Genomic DNA, 18,493 nt, shown 5'->3' with positions numbered 1-18,493 from the left:
TAAAGAACAAATTTAAATTTTTTTTACAACAGAGAGCAGAGTGTTTCCAGGAGAAGAAAAAAGGCCACAGGCTGGATGGAATGCAATATGCCTTAAAGAACATAATGGTCAAAATTGTTGCAAAGCTTTATTAAGTTATAAACTTAAAACGAGTTCTTTAACTAACTCCCCAAGACAAAACTGGCAGCAGCTTTTTAAATAATTGATAAAAGAAGTTCCAGGTGGCTATGTAGATCCATTTCTTAAGCAAGCATAATGAAACATAACCTCATTCATTTCTTATTAATGTTCACAATCAATCAGATTTTTAAAAAAAAATATTTATTTTTTAGTTATCAGCAGACACAACATCTTTGTTTGTATGTGGTGCTGAGGATTGAACCTGGGCCGCACGCATGCCAGGCGAGCGCGCTACCGCTTGAGCCACATCCCCAGCCCTCAATCAGATTTTATAAGAACTGATATTTGACTGGGCATAGTTCAACTTATTTCTAATAGTTGCCTCAGTATTCCATGGAAATTAAAACTGCCATTTACGAAGAATAATATGTAACTTCATGAAACAAAGATGCTTTAATTAAAACTTGAGAGATCATTGAAATTGATCCAATACATTAAGTCATTTCTTTTGGTTCTATATTTATAAACTCTTGTTTCATTTTACACTTTTACACCTTTAATACGTTTAAAAAATACTTTGTCTTAAAGAATAAACTAGGCATCAGCTCTATTGCCAGATGTCTACCCAGGTAGACAGATTTTGAGTGTCTATTCTTTCCTCTTTAGATATGCAATGCTGGATTTAATAAGTCAAAGACCTCTCATGAGTCAATTTCTAGACTCACTGTTTGGACCACTGATTTTGAAAGTATGGCTAACGCTTTGGCACACAGACTGTAGGGCTGTATCTCTGAATTTGAATCTCAGTTCCACTGTTGTCTGGCCTTGAGCAAGTGGTTTAAACTTTGCCTAAATTCCTTATCTATAAAATGGGGGTATTGGTAGTCATGAGACTATTTAGGGATCTGAAGTCTTTAGTAGATAAAAACACTCAGAAAGTAGGTGACATAGATGACAGTCAAGGTATATTAATGATCATTATCTTGAAACAGACTATTGGTGTTTTCAATGGTATTTCATTAGATTGACAGATTAATTAGGGGAAAACTAAAATCTGTAAATACTAAGTCATCCCATGTTGACATCATGTGTTTTTTTTATGTATTTGAGTCCGCTTTGGGTTTTTCTCTCTTTTACGTTCTTGAGTCCACTTTGTTCACACATTTGCCCTCAGAGCAACCATGTTTTATAAGGATTCACATTCTTTTCCTTATAATTCGACTTCCCCAGATTTCTCATCATCATATGGTTCCGATTCCTGTAATTCCTACTTATTGTGTCCCAAATGTCCCACTCCATCTTCAAAACATCTCTTACCCAAGACACATACCTGAGGACCTTACAACCTGTCCCTAATAAAATGGAGCAAGTCCATGGCATTTCTTGCAAAAATTGAGATTCAATACTACTTATAATGGCTCATGCAGGTTGATGCTATTTTCTCCAGGGAAAAAGTTCTCCGTTGGGATGTTGTCCTGGATGTGAAGTCTTAGTCTGTAAAAAGCATCTTTAAGAAATCAGACCCTTCAATGAGATTTTATGCTCCAACCCTTTATCTGAGTCTCTGTTTCACGCACATTAAACTGTTACTGGAAAGCCTGGGTCCTTGAAAGTTCAGGGGGAAAGTGTTTATAAAGATCTAAGACTGAGTGGAAGACAAAGCTATAGCCAGAGGCCTGGTTTCCTGTGAAGGAAGGAGTCCCCCACTCATCTGTCATGCTTCTGTCTAAAAGGATATTAAAGCCATCCCAGGCTCCTGTGTTTACAGCCAGTCATGTGTCTCACAATCCCTGTCTGTGCCAGGGAGTCACATGATCAGGGTTATACACCGGGTTCCCCCTTAGCTCCTTGTTAAGTGCAAGAGAGTGAATAATTAGGGTATTGGCGACAAAGGAAAAAAGAGAGACAATGAGACCCTTATTATCTGTTACCATCCTCCCAGTCACTGCCTAATGTAATTAGGAGGAAAAAAGATACATCTTTAAGAAAAAACTGAGCCAGCTGGGCAAGCCATTACGATTCTTATCCTCTGTCAGTACTCTTTGGTCATAACCTCCTTTGTTACCTCAAATGAATCTTAAATGGAAATGCTCATTAGACATTTTTCTAATAAAAGAAAATTTGTTAAAAGATGTAGCCAGATGCAATAGTGTACACTTGCAGTCCCAGCTACTCAGGAGGCTGAGGCAGGAGGATCACAGGAGCCAAAGAGTTCAGGGTCAGCCTGGGCAACATAGGGAGACCCTGACTCTTTTTTTAAAAGTTTAAGCTGGGCATGGTGGCGCACGTAATCCCAGCAGCTCAGGAGGTAGGAGGATTGCAAGTTCAAAGACAGCCTCAGCAATTTAGTGAGACCCTAAACAACTTAGCAAGACCCTGCCTCAAAATTAAAAAAAAAAAAAATTAAAAATAGGTTGGGGATATGGCTCAGTGGTTAAACACACCTAGGCTTGACCCACAGTACCTAAAATTAAATAAAATTTTAAAAAATTTTTAAATGTAGAGATGTAATATGAGAAGTCACCAACCTTCCCCCAACTCAGCATATAGTCCTGTCTTCTTTTTCCATTTCTTTTAAACTAAGAGAATTGAAGATTCATATATATTTATGTACAAATTTATATACAAATATAAATATATAAGTATATACATATACACATATATATGTATATACACACACCATATATGTATGTGCATAAACACAAGTGCGTACACACACACACACATACACACAATCAATACCAAGAAAGACATTCAAGTGGTGTCCATTTCCTGGGCAATACATCATCCTTCAGAGACAAATGGCTGATTTAATTCTGGTTCAGAGCAGACAGATCTTGGGAGATACATGTTATAGCCTTGGGAAGAATTCTTTAAACAAAAGCTGTGTTTATCAGCAGAATGAAGTCTCTGGTCTAGACTTGGAGAGCAATTTACTTAGGCAAGGCTTCCCAAACCAAGTAAGAGGCCTGATGACCACAGAGACTCTTTTTTTTGGTATGGGGAAATTGAACCCAGAGGCACTTTACCATTGAGTTGTAGCCCATCCCTTTTTATTTATTTTTTTTTTATTTGAGAAAGGGTCTTGCTAAGTTGCTTAGGGTATTGCTTAGTTGCTGAGGCTTTCCTCAAGCTTGGGATCCTTCTGCCTCAGCCTCCTAAGTTGCTGGGATTACAGGTGTGTGCCAGCATGCTTGGCCACATGGCCTCTAACTAGAGCTTTCATCTGCTCATCTCTTGTTTTATTCCAGTCCTGGTGGGTGGGTTCTTAGGTTTCTTCCACCTCATTCCTTCCTATGTACGGATATTCTTCCCCCTGGTGGGAAGGCTGACCAAGGGTGCGTTTGCCTTCTTGGAGGGAAAAGTAATCAACTATAAAAGAGAGCTTGCGAAATACTGTTGTTGTCCATGGTTGACCTGAAGGAGCAAGGGTGTCGTGCAGATGGGCCGAGTCCAGCCAGAAAGGAGGGCCAGATAAGACTGTGTAAATTGAGGTGAGGAGCAGATAGAGAATAGGCAAATAGGTTTTCATGTCCAGACAATGACCAGGACCTTGCCTCAGAAAGAGCTAGGGAGCAAGGGAGAAAAAAAAAAAAAATGTTGAGTCAGATCATTTGTTCCTGGGGAAGAAAAACTGTTTCGGAGCAAGTTCTGGAAGTAGGAAATGGAGAGATCATTTATTCTCAGAATATAATGAGGCAGCAGAGTCGATGTTTTGGAATTTCAGGGAAATCAAAGGAAAAGAACAGGATTCGTACACAGCAAGAGCCAGAAGCTAGGAAAGAGAGCGCGCATCCACAATGGGAATTGAACAAAAAGCGCAATGGAGGACCTTCCAAAGTTTACTTACTCATATTTTTTCAGGTTAATAGGATTGGGATTAGGACTTCTGCCTTGTGATTCTGCTGAGAGATTTCCAATCAGCATCATAAAAATATTATCTCCCCCTTACTAGCCAAGTGGATGTTGCTATCAAGGAAATGCCCAGAAGAGTGACAAGTGAGAACATGCCTTAGGGCTCCAGGTGAGGCCTCTGGGAACATTAAGATATACCAGCATGTCTATGCCGTGTGTGTACGCACGTATGCACATGCATCTTACACACACACACACACACACACAGGACTTAATTGTCAAAGTTTTCTCTTTCTCCCTGCTTAGCTGTCAGTGACCTAGAAAACAAAATTGCATGTCCTACACCCTGAGACCCAGCTTTCCCAGTCACTGCATGTTGGTGCCCAAAGCTGTATTCAAACCTCAGGTCCAGTTGGAATCCAACCGCCCCTGTCAGATCTTTAATTTTCAGATAAGGGCTCCTGCCTCTCCTTAAATGCAGAATATGCAAATTAGCAAGATCAGCATCAGCCACAAGGTCTGGAAATCAGAATGAAAAAAAACGTTCCTTTTCTGATTTGAAGATTTGAGATTGGTGGTAGAAGGAATTAAAAAACCCTGGTATGGAATCATTTGGGTTCAATGCCATTAGATCAAAGAAGTACTGAGTTCATTTTGAAAAGGGGAAAAAGAAATCCACACATACTAATTTAGGGGAGTTGGCTGGAGCTCCATTCATCATTCTTTAGTTTTTTGTTGGAGATTTATTTAGGTCAGAGTTTTGAGTTAGATCCCTCATTTCCCCAGGAGACGAGCAGGACTGTGTAGAAACTCAGTTCTGAGGAAGAATGTGAATCATGTAACTGATATGTTTGGCTTCTATGATAACCCAGGGAGAACAAAGAAAAAAATATAAACTAAGGTGTGTTTCCTAGACACAGGTATGCAAACCATGGTACTAGGAAAATGAAGGAAAAAAGGTAAATGTGAGCTGACTGAATACTTTCGACACTTTGGAAGATGCTATAGAAGTTTTCATCTTTATCTTGCCCAAATTTGGATTGATCATTCTAGAAAGATTTCAGTTTTTTTACACTATTAATCTGTGTTCTTTTATTCTTTCTAAATTCCATGAAGATTTCAAAGCCCTAGGTAGGCATAGGGCTCAGTCAAGTTGAAAGTAACCAGGAAAGTCCAATGCCTTCTAGATTAAAATTTTCTGGTTTGCTTTACTCTCTGGTTCTCTGTGCTAGGAACATTATAACTCTTTCCATAATACTGTCTTGGACTTTATTTTTTCCAACTTTAAACACTCTAATAGCACAAGAAAATAGAGTAATTATGGTGGTGTAAAACTAAAATAAATATGCCATGTGATAAGAATAGTAAACATTCACCTTGGAAATTGGGTGATCATCTACAGAGTCAAGTTACTGTGATTACTGTCATCATTATTAAAATTATTTAGCTTCGATAATGCACAGAAGGAAATAGATTTGGGAATTATTTTAAATAACCTAAGTTTAGATATTAAATATTTAATGGCGATTACTTTCAGTATCCTTAGGTATTTTTTTAATAATAACATTTCAACAGAACATAACTAGGAATTATTTTTTAAAGAGAAAAAGACTTTTAAAACATATGTAAAATAGCTATATAATGCAACTGCCACTATGAATATTACAGTTTGAGAGACTGTGATATTGTCATAAAGTGAAATAATCACCCACTGACCCATCATCCAACTAACTAAAGAGTTTGAACATTCTGTTTCCTGTTAAAGCTACCTAGGTGCTCTTCCCCCAGCTAGTGTCCCTGCCTTGCCCCAAAGGAAATCACAATCTTGAATGTTGAATTTATGATTCCCTTCCTATTTTTTTAATTTTTATCATGTAATTTTGATATTTCACTTGACATTGTTTCAAAGATCAGTCCTTGTTGCATGTAACTATAGCTCATTCATTTTCACTGTTGTGTAATATTCTACTGTGTAAACCTGCTGTTTTTAAAGATCTGTTGTGCAGGTGATAGACATTTGGATTATTTGCAGTTCTCCCTAATATAATGCTATGTAGATCTTCTTTCTGGATGCACATGTGCAAAACTTTCCCTCAGATACAATACATACCTCAGAGCAGAATTACTGGGTCATAACATCCTCAATGGTCAGCTTCAAAAGAATCTTAAATTGTTTTCCTGAGAGTCTGTACTGGTATACCTTTCTGCCAGCAATTTATAAGAGTTCTCATCATTGAGAAAATGGCATTTTAAATTGTAAATTTAGTACATGTCAAATAGTAGCTAATTATGGTCTCAATTTGTATTTTCTAATTATTAATGAGTTTGAGTATTTGCCATATGTTTTTTTTATCATTTGTTTTCCCTGCCTGCTCATACCTTTTGTCTAATCATATTAATGTATGTTCTTTTGTTTATTAATTCCTTAGTTTGCATTCTTAGAGTTTATTATTTGCATTTTTTAAAAACTGGATGCATAATTAATTTTTAGCATCTCTTATTTGCTAGCACAAGCAATTGAGCTTACATATTTCATCAAATATTGATTTCCACTGTATCACACAAGTTTAAACATGTAGTATATTTTGTATTCATTCAGTATTTAAAAATTTTTAGTATGATGGCTTCTCCAATCATGAAATATTTAGTAGCATTTAAAATCATCAATACAAGTACTAATCATTTGTATTATCGATTGTTGATTTTATTGAATTTTGGTCAGAGAATGAGGGTATTCTAGTTACCTTTATGCATTTAAAGACACTACCTCTAGAAGTGGATTAAACAACAGTAATCAGTTATTTGCTCATGGGTCTGAGCATCAGCTGGACACAGCTGAACTGTTCTTCTCAGGATCTGTGTTGTGGTTTAGATCTGGAATGTCCCCGAGAGTGTCATGTGTTGAAGGTTGGTCCCCAGTGCAGCAGTGTTCGGAGGTGAGGCTTTTAGGAAATGACTGGATCATGAGGGCTCTAACCTCATGGGTGGATTCCTCCATTTGATGATTAATGAAGTGAAGGGACTTTGGGGAAGTGTTGGAAACTGTCAGCAGGTGGAGCATGGCTGGAGGATGTAGGTCACTGGACGTGCCCTGGGAACTGCCTCTTGTCCCTGACCCCTTCCTCTCCTGCTTCCCAGCAGCTCAGCAGCTTTCCCCAGGCTTTCCCTCCACTGGGATGTCCAGCCTCCCCCCAGGCCCAGTGCAGTGAAGCTGGCCAACCCCAGGTTGGCACCTCTGAAGCCATGAGCCGAAACAAAGCATTTCCCCTTTCAGTCGTGTCAAGTGTTTGGATCATAGTCATGAAAAGCTGATCAACACAATGTGCATCAGAGTTCTCCAGAGAAGCAGGACCAACGGGATAAATAGATAATAGATCGATGAAAGGGATCTATCTTATGAGGATTGGCTGACTTGATTATAGAGGCTGATAAGTCCCACCAAAAAGAGCCACGGAAGCTGGTCGTGAGGCTCAGTCCAAGCTTTAGAATAGGGGAGCCAGCAGAGTAACCTTCAGTCCAAGGCTGAAGGCGTGAGAATCGGCATGAACTGCTGATGGAAGTCCCAAAGCCAGAGAACCTGGAGATCCTACATCAATAGGGCATAGGAAGATGGGTGTTCCTGCTCCAGGAGAGAGCAAATTTACCTCTCCTCTGTCTTTTTCTTCTATCTAGACCATCAACTGGTTGGATGGTGCCTCTCTAGTTGAGGGCTGATCTTCCTACTTCAGTCCACTGATTCAAATGCCAATCTCTTCCAGAAGGTGTCTCACAGACAAACCCAGAATAACACGTTAATGCTTGACCGGCTATCTGGTCAACCCTTCACTCAGCCAAATGGACCCCTTCACTTGCCCATCTCAGGGTCTTGTCTGGCAGTTGAGTCAAATGGTAACTGAGATTAGGGCCTCTCAAAGGCTTCTCCATTCACATGTGTGTGGGCTGGAAAAACTCAAACAGCTGTGAGCCAAAACAGCTGGAACGAGCGCCTCTGGAGTCTCTGAGGCCTTTCCATTTATTCTCTCCACATCAGGGCCTCAGAGTTACCAACTTTCTCACTAGGTAGCTGAAGACTCCAGCATCATTAGACCAAGAAAAACTCACAGAAACCGTATAACCTTCTCCAGTCTACCTTGAAAGAACAATAGCATCACCTGTGCCAGATTCTGTTCATTACCACTTGGGTTCATCTGCTGATAGAAAGGATCAGCAGAGATTTTGTGGACGTTTTAAAACCATCACAGTCATTAATGGGGTACCACCTCTTTGAAATTTGTTCAGATTTGCTTTGTGGCTTAGGATATGGTCAGTGTTTTTATTTCGTCGGTTTCTTTTATTTGTTCTTAACATTGCGCAACACTGAGAATGTGCATATTCTACCTGATGAGTACAGATATCTGCATGTGGTGACTAAAACTTTTCTCTTTGACTTTATTTTGTCTGCTCAGCCTATCCAGAATTGTGAGAAGTCTGTTGAAATCTCCCACCGATGCAATTTTTATCCATTTCTACCTCTGATTCTGCTCATTTTTGCTTTGTAAATTTTGAGGCTATTTTATTATGGGCACACAGGTTCAAAATACCTTAATTTTCTTGTTAAGTGACCTATTTAGTGTTTGGTAGTAATTCTCTTCACCACTTACAGTCCGTTTTAAAGTAAAGCTTTTTATTTATGATACCAGATAGCTCTCCTAATTTTCTTTTCCTTAAGATATTTGCCTGGTATATACTTTCCTGTTTATCTTTTACTTTCAACCTTCCCATATCATAGTATAAACGATTCAAACATCTAGAAAACTCAGTTATGAAATTTGGTGGTTTATAAACTTCTTCTTTTTTTCCTTTTACATATCCACTTTGTTCACCCACTGAAATGATGGCAGCAGTCAGTAGGGAAATAGTTGTTTGTTCAGCAATAGGATATCTGCGTAAAAGAGGTTTGATGTAGTCCCTTCTCTACTGATAAATCCTCAAATGTCAGTCTTTCTCAATTCATGAGTCTTCTTGCCAGATCCACTTTTTAAAATATATAATTTGTTGCCTTGCAGTATCCCCAAATTACAGCCTAATTCAATAGAATCAATAAGAGATAATTGGGCCAGGCACAGTGGCACACGCCTATAATCCCAGCAGCTTGGAGGCTAAGACAGGAGAATCCAGAGTTCAAAGCCAGCTTCAGCAATGGCGAGGCACTTAGCAATTCAGTGAGACCCTGTCTCTAAATAAAATACAAAATAGGGCTGGGGATGTGGCTCAGTGGTCAAGTGCTCCTGAGTTCAATCCCCGGTACCAAAAAAAAAGAGATAATTGAGTGAGTTAGTTACGCATGAAAAGTCAAGCTTGAGGATCAACTGCAGCTCCACTCTCCTGTTGGCTATTAAAGTAAGTTAATGATCTGGAGCTATGTAGGGGTTTCCAGCAGCAACACTATAATGGCCAACATGCCATAGTTAGCAGCTTAGAAAAGAAACTGTTTATTATTTTTCAGGCAATTGCCCAAACCCATCCTGCAGTATCTGTGTTTTAGGACCAGTCTACCATAAAGAAAAAGAGCAACATACTATGGTTCAAATAAACACACAATATCTCCTTAGTAGAAATAAACTCATGAGCAATTCTACTCAGATTTTCAGAGTTATGGTAGTCGGTTTTATTTCATAGCTACTTTAGAATTACATCTGGATATTGGTTTTAAAACTCAGAGTTTAGGGGTAACCACATGAATGATTCATTTTAAACAGTCTGGTAGAAAACAAAATTAAAAATGTTTTTATACCTACAAGGTAAAAGGTTAAAAATGTATATCTTAGCATTATATATAACCCTTGAAAAAGTTGGATTTATTTATTATTAGGTATATTATTAGTATTATGAGTAAGTATATATGAGCACACACATACACAACATTGCACTTATAGAACATTTGAAAGTCAAAAAGTCTCTCAAAAATGTAGTGCCCCTACGACCTTGACAGGACTTTGACATGACTTTGACTTATACTCTAACTCCACTAGATTCTCAGTAACAGGTCCTTATGGAGGCCTCACTTCCTGCAAGACATTTATCTGTATGTGATACTAAGAGAGGTGGAAAAAATAAAATAAGGAAGCTAGAATTATTTTTGAATACATGATCAAATGTATAATTTAAAATAGAGCAAAAAAAAAAATCCCAAGTATTAAGTAACCTTGTTTTGTAAGTTAGTGTCTCTGGCTTCAAACTATACAGAGAAAACTACTTAAGTAAACTCCTAGTTAATAATTAAAAAGAACAAATAAGTAAGATCTTTGAATTTTTTTGAAGCTTGTTAATTTTTTAAAATCATAAATTAAGCTTAAAAGGCAGATGACAAACTTGTAAAAATCTGTTTTATATTTAGTGACAAATGGCTAACATCCTTAATCTGTGCATATTCGATTCAGTAAGAAGAGACAAAATGCTTCATCCATCCATTCTTAATCTAGAATTAAATAGATGAGGTCAATATCAGTATGTGTGGGGTGGGGAGGGAGACAGGGAAAGAGAAAAGGAGAGAAAGACTGGAAAAGAAAAAGAAGTTTAAAAGCAAAAATACTCCAGCAGTATACAAACCTGGTAAAAAGATCAAATACTGTGTGATCCCACTTCCATGAAGTACCTAAAACTGTTAAATTCCTAAAGACAAAAAAGTAAAATAGTTGTTACTAGGAGCTGGGGGAAGAGAATAGAGAGTTAAATAGATAACAGAGCTTTAGTTGGGGTGATGAAAAAGTTCTGGAGATAAGTGGTGGTAACAGCCACACAATAATGTGAAGGTCCCCAATGCTACTGAACCAACACTTAAAAATAGTTAAGACGATAAATTTTATGTTATGTGTATTTTACTACAAGAAAAAAATCCAACCAGTTTAGTGTTCAAACAAACATAAACAATAATGAAATATGATGTTTTGCTGATCAAATAAGCAAAATAAATTAAAATAATAATGCTGGCAATACTGATAAGAAGGGAAATGGGTACATGCAGACACTGATGAAAATGTAAAAATGACCCTGATGAAAATGTAAACTGTCCTGAATGACAGTTTGCAAATATATATAAAATGTCCTAATGTGACAATTCTTGTGTGTGGAGTGGAGGGGATGGTAACTGGAGATTCAACCCAGGGGTGCTCTACCACTGAGTTATGTTCTCAGACTTATTTATTTATTTATTTATTTTAAGGAGAGAGAGAGAGAGAGAAAAAAAAATTTTTAATATTTATTTTTCAGTTTTCGGTGGACACAACATCTTTATTTTATTTTTATGTGGTACTGAGGATCAAACCCAGCGCCCCACGCATGCACATTGCAGGCGAGCACGTTACCACTTGAGCCACATCCCCAGCCCCCTTTTTATTTTTTGATACAGGATCTCCCAAATTGCCAGGCTGGCCTCAGACTTGTAACCCTCCTGCCTCAGCCTCCCAAACTGCTGGGATGACAGGTGTGCATCACTGCACCTGGTTAAAAAAAATCTTAATTGCATAAAAATGTTCTTGAAAGGAAAAAAATGGTAAAAATAAATAAATAAATAGAAGTGCAACATCAATCAACTAATTCATGGTGGGTCCATAAGATGGAATATTATGCAACTACGACAAATCATATTCTTTGTCTATGTTAAGTGAAATAAAATACAACATAATGTGATCTCAATTTTATATGACTAGGAAGCCAGACATGCAAATGTAATACATTTATAATTACTTCTGTTATTCTAGTTATAAGATTTTATTTATTCCTTTATACTTTTCCATATTTTTCTTGACTCTTTACAATGAATAGCATAGAATCATAAAATTTAAGTAACAAAAGAATTAAACTTTACTTGTACTTATAAAATAACATTATCCATCTTCAGCTGCCAATGAATTATTGGCTGCAAGCTCATAAAGGATTCTTAACTTTAAGGATAATAGCACAATAGACAAAAGAATCCAGGCATGCCCTTTAAACTGGTTAACTCAATGGCAAAGCCGCCTAGTTGTCTTCCTGGAATAAAAAATGATCACAATTTTTTCCTTTCTACTCACTTGATTTCTGTATAGTCAAAGGCCACAAGAAAGAATTGGTGTAGCCGTTAGCAAAGATCAAATGGAAGTTGTGAGTATGGTAGGGATGTGATAGAGTGCCTCTGCTCCTGGGTTCCTGAGTTTTCTGGTATTTTTAGCAGTGAGGCCTTGAGCTAATCTACCACCTAAGCCTTTATAGAAAGCAGACTTTAAAAGAAAATTCCACTGCCAACATGGTAAATATCTCAGGAAAGCATGCCCACTGATTTCTCAAATCTGGATGGAGAACTCCATAGGTTCAAGCCCTTTCCTGGACTCCAGTGCAGAACCGTACCTAGCCCTGCTTTCTGCCAAGAGCTTCCCTTTCCAAGCTCCCTCTTCATTTTCATTTTGTTTCCCCCAACACACTGCCCTTTCTAGGGTTTAATAAATATTTGTTGAATGATGCAAATATTATGCTAGGCTTTCCTATTTGGGGTTTAAAGTGATTATCCAACAAGTAGATTCATATTGTATTTATTATACAGATGCTCTTTCAACCTCATTGAAAATCTCATTGCAAGCCCAGCACAGTGGCCTGTGCCTGGAATCCCAGCTACATGGGAGGATCACAGGTTCAAGTCCAGCTTAGGAAACTTGGTGAGACCCTGTCTCAAAATAAAACTGGGCTGGTGGTATATTGCAGTAGTTGGAACACTTACCTAGCATGCCCAAGGCCCTAGGTTCAATCCCCAGTACAAAAAAAAAAAAAAAATCTCAGGGAGACTAACTACTTTCAACATATTTTGAACTTGAATGTTCCAAGGTGATAGTCAATGAAAGATCTAACTGAACGAAAGAGCTAAAATTAGCTAAAATTTAAAAAGGATAAGTTTATTTTGCAGCCTAAGCTCTGTGTTCCTTTCTTCTTTCTCCATCCTGTACCCCTAGTAATAGAATTTTGAAAAATTCTGAAAAAGCTAAATACCTTTTAGCCTTTTTAGTTAAGGTAAGGAATGGGAAGAACCCAGACTTAGGTCACTGAAGCTTAAAAGTAAATGAATGCTTTAAGGACAGCCATTCAATTTCAAATTTAATTATTTTCCTTAATTGAATACTGTTTACCATTATTTCCAAAATGCTTTTCTTTCTTGTATTTCCTTTGAGCATTACAAATCAAAATTATTTTCCTCAGTAATTTCATAATGTTCCATTGAACACAAATTATATTACAACATTTTCCAAGTGCAGAGGAGTCTTTTAGTTCCTAGGGGAGAGAAAGAAATTTCCAAAGAGATGGCTTGGCTCATATCACTAGAGCAGAGGTTTAAACTTGTTGCCCGAGGGATAAATGAAGCCCACAGTTGAAATTACTTGGAATGGGTTTTGATTTTTTAAACTACTTGCCCGCATCTAAAACTTGGGAGCTTTGATATAAAAATATAGATAGAGGTAATATAGGTCAGCGGTAGAGTACTTGACTGGCAGGTGAAAAGCCCTAGGTTCACTCCCTAACACTGTCACCACCCACCAGAGGAGGAAGAGAAGGGGGGGAGGGGGAAAAGGAGGGGAGGGGGGATGGGAGGGGGAGGGGGAGGGAAGAAGGAAGGAAGAAAAAGGGGATGGGAGGAAATATAGGTGCTGTTGGAAAATCATTAAACCCAGTACATTGGAGTTGCTGTGTTACACATGCCAACAAGGGCCTGACTGGCAGCTGTCTTCAAAGAGGGTTCTGGACTCTCCTGCTCTCACCATTCCATGTAGCTTGCTTTACTTACAGCATCACATGCCTGGATGCCTGCAGACACCTGAAGTTTTGTTTTGTTTATTAACACATTATGGTATGAAAAAATGCAAGAGGGTGACTTTGAACAATATCAATAATATCTCATTTCAATCATTAAAATAGAATATGAACCAAAAAGAGTAAAGAGTCACCCTCTTCGTCACTCAAGCCTCTGCCACACAGTTTAGGAGTTAGCTATGTGATTTTTCTTTCTTTGGTAATACTACAGTTGAATGTGAAAAAAAAAATCCAAATAGAGAGGTCAGGGATCCCCTGTGAATAACCTCCAAACAGTGGATGTCCAAACTGAGGAAGCAAACAGTACAAGTCCTTATGTCATCTTTAAAAAAAAAAAAAATCCTCCGTTAATAACAATCAATGGCAACAATGATCACAAAACCTTGTGTAACTGGTGATGAATTTTTATTCTTATGAATTGAAGAGCTTTTTTATGACCTTGACTGCAAGTAGAGAAATGGGCAACACTGAGGAGGTAACTTCTGCCTCTTAAGAGTCCACTGTTACCAAAATCTCAGTTAATGAAGATCAAGGACACTCAGTCTAATGTCAGCAGTTTATGACAAATGAAACCTTAGGTGACGATTTAGTTGAAGGTTGAATAAAGAGGAAGGACCCTGAGCTGCCCTGGGAACCCTCTTCCATCTGGCAAATACCACTGTTTGTCCCCGTTCTTAATGACTTTTCCACTCCTTCTTCCCCAGTTTGTGAAGGCTCCTTAGATTCACAAAGGTTAAAGTCAAGGTCTTATTCTATATTGTTTTAATTTTCTCCCGGATATGATTTAAATAGCAATTTCATCTCTTATTTTGATATTTAATAGGACAGTCAGTCCTCTCTATGGGCAGCTTCTGAGCCCACAGATAAACCAACCACTGGTTGAAAATATCTGGAAAAAAAAAATCGCATCCGTACTGAACATGCACAGACTTTATTCTGTCATTATTTCCTAAACAATCCAGAATAAAACTGATATACATGCCATTTACCTTGAGGTATATAAGCAATCCAGAGATGACTTAAAGGCTACAGGAAGGTGTGAATAAAATACCACTGTGTCATTTTATACAAGGGTATTGGGTGTCCAAGGCGGGTGTGGAAGGGAGTCCTGGAACCAACCTAAGAATGCCAAGAGACAACCTTGTATAGTAATAACAGCTAACATCAAATGCTAATTGCATGCTAAGTACTTATGTACTTTATCTTATCTAATCCTCATAAAAACCTCATGAGATACATCCTCTTTTTAAAGAGGAAGAAACTGAAGTTTTCAGAGCCTAAATAACCTGTTCATCACAAAGTTAAGTGGCCTGCTCCAAAAGTCCAACTTTAAACCACTATTCTACAAGCGTGGTAGCCTTCAAGCATGTCCGTTTATATACAATGGGAGGAAAAATTAAAACTATGAAAATTGGGATTTGGCTCTGGTCACAGGTCATGTCATAATTGAAGAATAAAAGAAGACAAGATTCAGTGAAGGCCAGATGCAGACCAATGCATCACCCAAGAAAAATGTTTTGGGAGTTATTAGTATCATAGATGATAAGCAAACCACACAAGGCAAACTTCCAGAGATGTGTAATAAAATTAGGAAGATTCGGAGAAAGCACAATAATCAAGGAGAAAGGAATGGGATTTGAACAAGAGAGACCAAAAAGGTCAACATGGTTTATTCTATAAAGATGAATACTGAGTGGGGAGGAGTGTATTAGGGATGCAGACTCCTGGAAAGCAATAAAAATACAGCTTCACCCAATAAAGTTCATGTAAAAAGAAAACATTAAGAATTAGTCCTAAGAATTGATATACTTTGAGATGCTTTAAAAATACCTATATTTTTAAGGTTCGAATTTTTAATAAATTAGCATGTTTTAGAGATGGATGTGTATGTGTGTGTGTGTGTGTGTGTGTGTGTGTGTGTGTGTGTGTGTAGCATACGTGCATTTTCATGTGGGGATCAAACACAGGGCCTCACATATGCCAGGCAAATGCTCTACCCCTGTGCCACATCTGTAGCCCCTGGAAGTGCTGAAGTTTGAAATTTATACTGCAACTTGAGTGATCTTTTCAAAATGCAAAGCTGATGATGGGATCCTCTCTTGCATTAAAATGGATTCTCACTATTAAGAATTTTTAAAATCCTTAACATAGTCATTCAGGGAATTGAATAAGTTTGCCTTTATTTCCCCAGCCTGCTCTTGAATCATGCTTCCGCTTGCTGCCAACTGTAGGCTGATGTTTTGATAGCTTCTCCAGTGCCCACACCTCAGAGGGCTGCTCAGTTTTTTTTTTTTTTTTTGGGGGGGGGGCAGGTCAGATCTTCACTTCCTGAACCCTCACAGCACCTCTTTTTCATACAGTAAGCTTGTTTGCCCCATCATAAGGACAGAAGGCTGACAGACATGCCCTGGATTACCTTTGTGTTCCAGCATCTACAAGTAGGTAATAGCTGGGAAACAACAGTATTTTCTGAATAGATAAGACCCATCCTCTCAGAAACTAAATTCTAGTTTGGGAAAATTAATTAAATTTGCTAAATAGGTGGAGTTCTCATTTTTATTTTTGTTCACTGAAAATATGGGAGTGGGGAGAGTCTTGTGTTTATAAATTAAGACATGGCTATAAAATCAATACATTTTTAATTGAAAGACAATTCTTCCATTTGTATTTAGCCCTATTTAAAAACAAGCTATCCCAAAACTCCTATATTCCCTCGTCTACTTTATATTAGTCTCATCTAACACACTATATATTTTTCACTTACTTGTTTTGGTCGGTCATTGTATATCTTCCCCATTAGGAAGCAAACTGGTGGTGGTGGTGGGGGGAAGGGATGTTAATCTCTTTTGTTCACTGGTATATCCCCACCCCCAGTGTAAAAAAAGTGTTTGGCACATAGTAAATGCTCTTAAATATCTATCAAATGAATGAGTTTAGGTCAGTAGTTTTCCTTGTCCAGAAATAACAGGCAGAAAGCATCAATTTATCCCAAAGTAAAATTTCACAAAAGCTTCTTGCCTAGATTTTTTTAAAAAATTTCTGTGATTTTATCCATTGTTTTTTTTTTTTTTTAAATGAGGCTTCTTATATTAGGAGCCTTCAAACTACTATGCTTCAGAATCACTTGAGGGCTTGAAATAAATGCAAAGCCTCAGCACAAGAGATTCTAAATCTTCAATCTGGGGTTGGACCTATAACAGTTCCAGGCGCTCTGCTGGATTACAGTTCAAAGGCCACAGTTTGGAAAACACTGGCGATAGCTAGGCACACAGAAGACTCTCAACCCATCTACAGCAGCGTTCATTACCTGCATTCGCTCTGTACTTCTGAGGGCTTTATATAGTAAAGAATAATAAATGTCCCAAAGACAGGTTCTTTTTTCCCCTATTTTACAAATCAGGAGACTGGTCCATCCCTACTTCGATTTTCCCTCCATAACCGCAAATTTCTGTGATGCCCATCAGAATGAAAGGCAGAACCACCCAGAAAAAGAGGGAAAGGGTACGACGTCCCAGCGTCCAGACGGGACGTCTCCGCCAAGCAAAAGCCTCTTGGCCTTTGCCTCTGCCCCCGAGGCCAGTAGCCGGCGACTTTTAGGCGCTTCCCGTGGCAGACGTGGAGGCTGAGAGAAAACATTCCAGTCCCGGGCGGTGGAGGCGGGGGGCGGGACCTGGTGTGAGGGCGGGACCTAGAGGGGCGTGACCGGGACGGCCTGAGACCCGCGATCTTGGTGGCCTGGAGGAGGCGCGGGGGAGGGTGGAGCCTGAGCGTGGGGCGGGGCCAGAAAACCCCGGAGGCTGCGGCTCCGGACCCCCGCCGGCCGGGAGAAGGCGGTGCTGCCAGGTCTTGTCCCTCCCTTCGAGGCGGGCCCAGCAGGAGGGCGAGGCTTGCGGGGCGTAGTGTAGGCAATTCGCTCCAGCTGCCTATGCGAGGGCGCCTCTCTCGAGTAACTGGCCATGGCCGCGCTTCCCTGCAGCAGGAGCAACTGCTCCCGGGCTTCTCGCTGGGCTCCTTGAGATCTCTCCCGTTACGACCTCTAGAAAATCCCGCGTTCTTCCTGGGGCCTTGGCGAGAGGCAAGGACCCGTAGAGAAGGATGCGCTGAGTACCGCCAGGGCACGTGTCCCTGTGCCGCCGTCAGCCCCGGTGCGGGAGCCGACCTGCCTGGTGCTGCCTCGATTTACCCTCTGCGCGCCTGCCGCGCTGTGCCGCCCTTGATGTGCAGAGAGAAGCCGGACACCATGATCCTAACACGTAAGCTAGACTTGTGCCTTTGCCCGGGACTCCACAGCTGTCACCGCGCCTTGGCAAGTTCGTGTCTGTCCTTCGGTGCTTTTGGAACGTTTGCAAAGGAGTAGCTGGAGTTTCTTGGGAGTGGAGTGTGTGTGTGTGTGTGTGTGTGTGAGAGAGAGAGAGAGAGAGAGAGAGAGAGAGAGAGAGAGAGAGAGAGAGAAGAGCAGGGTCGTAACCTGGCAAGGGAGGTTTGGATTTCGGGTAATGACCTTAAGTCTCGCATCGCCTGGGGACCGCGGACGCGAGCCCGGGTGGACTCCGAAGGACTGCCCGCGCGCGGCCTGCCAAGGTCGGGTGGAAGACTCGGACCGGGTAGTTCTTCTCTTCTCATTCTAAATCCCAGGCGCTAGCCTCTGGCTCCGCTGGAGTGGCGGCAGGACCCCTTTTCTACTTTTTTTAACTTCGGGAATCCT

The 18,493-nt window shown here is 39.6% G+C and overlaps 1 protein-coding gene across 3 annotated transcripts in view; it reads left to right on the top strand.

Annotated features, from left to right (window-relative positions):
- Dlc1 (DLC1 Rho GTPase activating protein) overlaps positions 1–18,493 on the top strand; it is a 384,998-nt gene that overhangs the window by 321,265 nt on the left and 45,240 nt on the right. The window contains exon 1 of one of the 3 annotated variants that reach the window (XM_077792447.1): positions 17,724–18,041. The exons of the other annotated variants lie outside the window; for them this stretch is intronic. Within the exon in view, the coding sequence (XP_077648573.1) occupies positions 18,005–18,041 (37 nt within the window). The 5' untranslated portion in view covers positions 17,724–18,004. Of the gene's footprint in view, positions 1–17,723; positions 18,042–18,493 lie in introns of those variants that run through there. 3 annotated transcript variants of the gene reach the window in all.

The sequence above is a fragment of the Urocitellus parryii genome, chromosome 14 (assembly GCF_045843805.1).
Source record: "Urocitellus parryii isolate mUroPar1 chromosome 14, mUroPar1.hap1, whole genome shotgun sequence".
NCBI classification, from domain to species: Eukaryota; Metazoa; Chordata; class Mammalia; order Rodentia; family Sciuridae; genus Urocitellus; species Urocitellus parryii.
Note: the sequence above shows the minus strand (reverse complement) of the source record. Positions and strands in the feature narration are given on the sequence as shown.